This window comes from Salvelinus sp. IW2-2015, linkage group LG32, assembly GCF_002910315.2.
Source record: "Salvelinus sp. IW2-2015 linkage group LG32, ASM291031v2, whole genome shotgun sequence".
Classification (NCBI taxonomy): domain Eukaryota; kingdom Metazoa; phylum Chordata; class Actinopteri; order Salmoniformes; family Salmonidae; genus Salvelinus; species Salvelinus sp. IW2-2015.
The window spans coordinates 36,348,289-36,354,309 of record NC_036871.1 but is presented as its reverse complement, the minus strand read 5'-3'; the positions used below and the strand labels follow the sequence as shown (position 1 = coordinate 36,354,309).

General features: G+C 43.4%; 1 protein-coding gene across 1 annotated transcript in view; it reads right to left on the bottom strand.

Annotated features, from left to right (window-relative positions):
* The window catches only part of LOC111957070 (myomegalin-like), a 46,745-nt gene extending 42,397 nt beyond the window's left edge, over window positions 1–4,348 (bottom strand). The window contains exon 1 of the mRNA XM_023977792.2: window positions 3,805–4,348. Coding sequence (XP_023833560.1) covers window positions 3,805–3,945 — 141 coding nt within the window. The 5' untranslated portion in view covers window positions 3,946–4,348. The remainder of the gene's footprint in view (window positions 1–3,804) is intronic.
* Window positions 4,349–6,021: the final 1,673 nt, after the last annotated feature.

Below are 6,021 nucleotides of genomic sequence, written 5' to 3'. Positions count from 1 at the left end.
TTCACCTCATCTTTTCACTCATGTAGCTTTCCCTTCCTCTTCCTCTCTTCACTCTCTCATCATTCTCATGTTAGCTGTTTTCTGTCCATCCATGTAGCTACTCCCCTCTCCATCATCTCTTCATTTCCCTACAACACACTATACCACCCATACCTTTTTCTTCTTTTCCTCCTCCTTCACCTTTCTTCTCTCTTCTCCCCTCCCCCCCTCTCTCCTCTTCTCTCTTCGTCTTTTTCCTCTTCTTTATATCCCTTTTCCTTTCCCCGTCTTCTTATATCTCTCTCTCTCTACATTCTTACCCCCCCCCACACGTCTCCCCTTTCCCTCATCCCTTCTCATGTTTCATCCTACTTCAACTCTCTTTCCTCCCTCTCTCCCTCCTTCCATTAGCTGTTATCCCTATAATTCCCTCTTTTCTTCTCTCCCATTTTCTCCCCTTCATTCTCTTCCCTTTTTCTCCTCCTCCACTATCCACGGTCTCCTCCTTCTCCTTCTTCATTCATCTCCCCCCTCTTTCTATCTCCCATTCATGTAAGCTGTCCTTTTCTTCTCATGTTCCACCTCCTCATTCCCTATCTATCCCATGTTCTCTTCTCTCATGCTAGTATCTTTCTTTCCACCGCCTTCTTTCTTGCTCATTTCACATTCTTCCTCTCCACATTCTTTTCTTTTCATGAGCTATCATCCTCTCTCTCCCTTATCTTCCATTTTTCACACTCTCGTCCTTCCTCTCTCTTCTCATCTCCCATCCCACCACTTCCCACCTTTTGCTCCCCACTCTCCTATCTCCTCTCCTCTTTCCTACCCATTGTAGCTGTTATACCCTTTTTGTCCTAACAGTTAGGATTTTTCATTACTGTTATCCCTTGTCCTAACAAACAGGTTGGATCATTGTATTGTTGTAGCTGTTATCCCTGTCCCTAACAGTGATTCATTAGCTTTTCATAACTTGTTACCTCCTAACAGTTGATTTCAATGTTAGCTGTTACCCCTATGCTATGTACCTAACAGTTGATTCATGTAGCTGTTATCCCTTGTCCCTAACAGTAGGATATTCATTTTGTAGCTGTTAATCCCTTGTTCCTAACAGTGATTTCAATGTAGCTGTTATCCCTTGTCCCTTAACAGTTGGATTCATGTAGCTGTTATATCACCTTGTCCTAAACAGTGATTTCACTGAAGCGGTTATCTCTTTGGCCCCTAACAGTTGGGATTTCATGTAGCTGTTATCCCTTTCCTAACAGTAGGATTTTCATGTAGCTGTTATCCTTTGTCCTAACAGTTGGAATTCATGTCTAGCTGTTATCCCTTGTTCCTAACCAGTTGCGATTTCATGTAGCTGTTATCCCTTGTCCTAACAGTTGGAATTCATGTAGCTGTTTAACCCCTTGTCCTAACAGGTTGATGTTCATGTAGCTGTTAATCCCGTGTCCTAAACAGTTGATTTCATGTAGCTGTTATCTCTCTGTCCTAACAGTGATTTCATGTAGCTGTTTATCCCTTGTCCTAACAGTTGGATGTTCCTTAGCTGATCTCGGTCCTAACAGTTGACAAAATTGTTCATACCTTTCACTTGCTTGTCTCAACCACTTTGACATTACCTCTTGTTTGGTTGTAGTGCGTAATAGTATCCAGTTTCTCTTGATTTGTTCCGCTACCTTATCATTCTTCAGCACCATTGCTGAGTACAATAGGTTGTGCAGGGTGCCTTATTATTGGCCAGAGGAGATGCAGTCTATCACAGTCCATCCGTTTGTCACCAAGCCCCATTACACTACCCAACCATTGCCAACCCGTACGCTTCTCTTGCTTGCCCTTGCTTCATACTCCGTTTGCCAAACCCACTGGCTACAGGTTATCTACAAGTCTCTGCTAGGTAAAGCCCCGCCTTATCTCAGCTCACTGSTCACCATAGCAGCACCCACTCGTAGCACGCGCTCCAGCAGGTATATCTCACTGGTCATCCCCAAAGCCAATTCCTCCTTTGGCTGGCTTTCCTCCCAGTTCTCTGCTGCCAATGACTGGAACGAACTGAAAAAAATCACTGAAGCTGGAGACTCATATCTCCCTCACTAGCTTTAAGCATCAGCTGTCAGAGCAGCTCACAGATCACTGCACCTGTACATAGCCCATCTGTTAACAGCCCATCTATCTACCTCATACCCATACTGAATKTATTTATTTATCTTGCTCCTTTGTACCCCATTATCTCAACTTGCATATTCATCTTCTGCACATCTACCATTCCAGTGTTTAATTGCTATATTGTAATTACTTCGCCACCATGGCCTATTTATTGCCTTAACTACCTTTTCTTACCTCAAGTAAGTGTCCAAAGAAGGGCCAGAAGTATACAGAATGGTGTCGTCTGCGTAGAGGTGGATCAGAGATGCCATATGGCCTAATATAATGAAAGAAAAACCTCAATGTAGCCTGTAGATATMAATTGCACAATAATGATACATTTATGGATTTTTTTAAGGGATTGTTATGTCTTTTTGTTTTGTGCGTGTCTGTGCCTATGTCTCTTCACAGTACCACTGTTCCATAAGGTGTATTTTTATCTGTTTTTTTAAACCTGATTCTACTGCTTGCATCAGTTACTTGATGTGGAATAKAGTTCCATGTAGTCATGGCTCTATGTAGTACTGTGTGCCTCCCATAGTCTGTTCTGGACTTGGGGACTGTGAAGAGACCTCTGGTGGCATGTCTAGTTTAAACAGACAGCTCGGTGCATTCAACATGTCAATTCTTCTCAAAAATACCAGTAGTGATAAAGTAAATCTTTCCTCTACTTTGAGCCAGGAGAGATTGACATGCATTTTATTAATGTTATCTCTCTTTGTACATTTAAGGGCTAGCCGTGCTGTACAATCAATAGAGCAATGAATAGAGCGTAAACCAGTTGTCATACGAGCGCTACATTCTACCCATAGACACCAGACAGAACACACAACCACACCAGAGGAACCCCAGCAGAGTAGATAGTGTCTAAAATACCCATTATATGGCTCCCTGTAGCAAAATCATGGCTAGAAGATATCATGCTTTTGCCAAATGAATGTCCTTTTTTTGTGCATTTTAGCTAACCCTGACCCTTTTCCAAACCTTAACCAAATACTCCTAACCTGCTACGTTAATTATCCTAACCTGCTGCATAAGTTCTCCTAAMCTGCTATGAARAGTTAAATSTGACGTTAATTTGACAAAATCTGTATCCCTTCTAGCCATGAACCTGTAGCAGGGACCAYTGTAGGACAATGACATCAAAGAGAAAGAACGCGTACCTTCTCCTCAGAGGGACACACACAGAACATTGTATCAGCTCATCTCAGCCTCCCTTCACCTAGAGTTGGGCTCAATTCCATTTCAATTCYTCAGTCAGTTGAATTGATTCTTATACAATAACACTWCTATTACTACTAGAAAGTACCCTCTGTAACCTGGCAGTTAGCATAGATGACAACAGACTAACCTGACTGCATGGCATGTGCTTAGTGAGTTGAACATCTATGGCTCTGTTCAATGCCTGAACTGACTGGAACACAGAAAGAATTGACCCCACCGCTGCTTTTAACATAACGGACAAAACCTTTCATCTTCCATAACTTCATCCACCTCTCCTTTCCCAACATTTGTGAGATGCAAGCACAGCACAACCCCACACACACACACACAACACACAACAACACCACACACACACACACACACACACACACACACACACAACACACACACACACACACACACACACACACACACACACACACACACACACACACACACACACACACAGCCACTCACCGTGCGGTAGACATGGTCACTGGTGTCCTCGTACTTCTGCAGGATCCTCTCCTCCAGGAAGTAGATGCGGAGCTTGAGGCTGAAGTTCTCCTTCTTCAGGTCATTGAGGTGCTGCGACAGAGTACGGTAACCGTTAGACATGTCACTTTAAAACCAACGGCAACCCGCAGACATGTCCCTTATAYGTCAGAAAATACGGTAACCATTTGACATGGTCGTGTTATTGGGAAAATACGGTGACCGCTAAAAAATAATGTAGCCGTTTGACATGTCCGTGATATAGATCAGAAAGTCCGGTAACCTTTAGACATGCTATGTCCTCTTCCCGGTGGACATAATATATCGGTCCTCTGTGTCACAACGCAAAAACAACTAAAAGATCAAAACAATAAAAGTGACTTCCTAAGAGAATCTACACACACACTAAAACACCCACACACACACTAACACTAAAACACCCACACACACAGGAGTGTGTTGGGCCGTTTAGCGGTGCAGAGGGCTACTCTGCGGCCCGGGTGGTCAGAGCTGTGGCCATCCTGGCTCCATGGTGTGTTCTGGAGCCAAGGAGGCTGAACACAGGAGCTTATTTTACTGAAACAAACATGCCTGGAATCTCAGACAGCATGGAGAGGGGGGGGGGGAGAAGCTCCATTGGTAAGCACGCACTTGACATGTAAGTAGATCCAGTGGAGGCTGCTGAGGGGAGGACGACTAATAATAATGAATGGAAGAATGGAAACCATGTTTTTGATGTATTTGATACCATTCCACCGATTCCGCTCCAGCCATTACCACGAGCCCCATTAAATTACCACGAGCCCCATTAAGTTGCCACCGATGGGGGGGGGGGGGGGGGGGGGATAATATGACATGTGAAAACGTTTTTATTCTTTTGGAACTTCTGTGAGTGCAATGTTGACTTTTTATTGTTTATTTCACTTTTCTTTATTATCTACTTCACTTGATTTGGCAATGTTAACATATGTTTCCCATGACAATAAAGCCCTTGCATTGAATTGAAAGAGGTAAATAGAAAGAGGTGCTAGGGTTGGGGAGGTCTGAATGGTCGTACATATCCTCTCTCTGTCCCCTCTCTTCACTCTGTGTTAAAAGCACATGTGAACGACCAGCTGAAACTCTGAACTCTGACAACATACAGTAGGTCCTTATTCTGTAATGTGTCAGCCAACACAAACATAATACAGTACCTTCCTGTTTGTCGGTGCACAGGTACTTTGTATATAAGGGCTGCATCCTAAATTAAAATCTATTCAAATGTGCCTTTTGCTCAGATCTGCAATTGAGATCAACGTACAGTATGATACGCAATGGTCTGAGTTACCTACAGATTTCCATTCGATGAATGGGCGTAATGAATCATCTGAGAGATAGAGACAGAGACTGTAATAGGAGACATGGCTCTGTGCCAGTGGGGCTATTTATAGGGAGCCAATCTCACAGTGACTGTCCCTCCGAGGCAGAAAATGGGGGTAGAGAGGGGAGAGAACAGGTATGTTATAGGGATGTACTGTGTATGCCCTGAAAACCACCCCTAAGTGGTTAACCGCGGCAGGTAGCCTAGCGCTTAGAGTGCTAAGCCAATAACTGAAAGGCTGCTGGTTCGAATACCCAAGGTGAAAAATCTCTTGATGTGTCCTTGAGCAAGACACTTAATCCTAATTTGCTCCAGGGGTGCCGTACTACTACGGCTGACCCTGTAAAACAAGGACGTCAAACTCATTCAATGGAGGGCCTAGTGTCTGCAGGTTCTTGGTTTTTCCTTTCAATTAAGGTTCTTGGTCACCTCACTGACTAAGGCCCTTCTCCCCCGATTGCTCAGTTTGGCCGTGCTGCCAGCTCTAGGAAGAGTCTTGGTGTACGGACAATTCCATCGATCTCATGGCTTGGTTTTTGCTCTGACATGCCATGTCAACTGTGGGACCTTATATAGACAGGTGTATGCCTTTCCACATCATGTCCAATCAATTGAATTCAACACAGGTGGACTCCAACTGAGTTGTAGAAACATCTCAAGGATAACCAATGGAAACAGAATGCAGAGTCTTATAGAAAAGGGTCTGAAAACTTATGTACATGTTTTTATTTTTTATAAATTGGTAAAAAGTTCTGAAAACCTGTTTTCGCTTTGTCATTATAGGGTATTGTGTGTAGATTGAGTAGAGAAAAAATGTATTAACAAAATGTGTAAAAAGT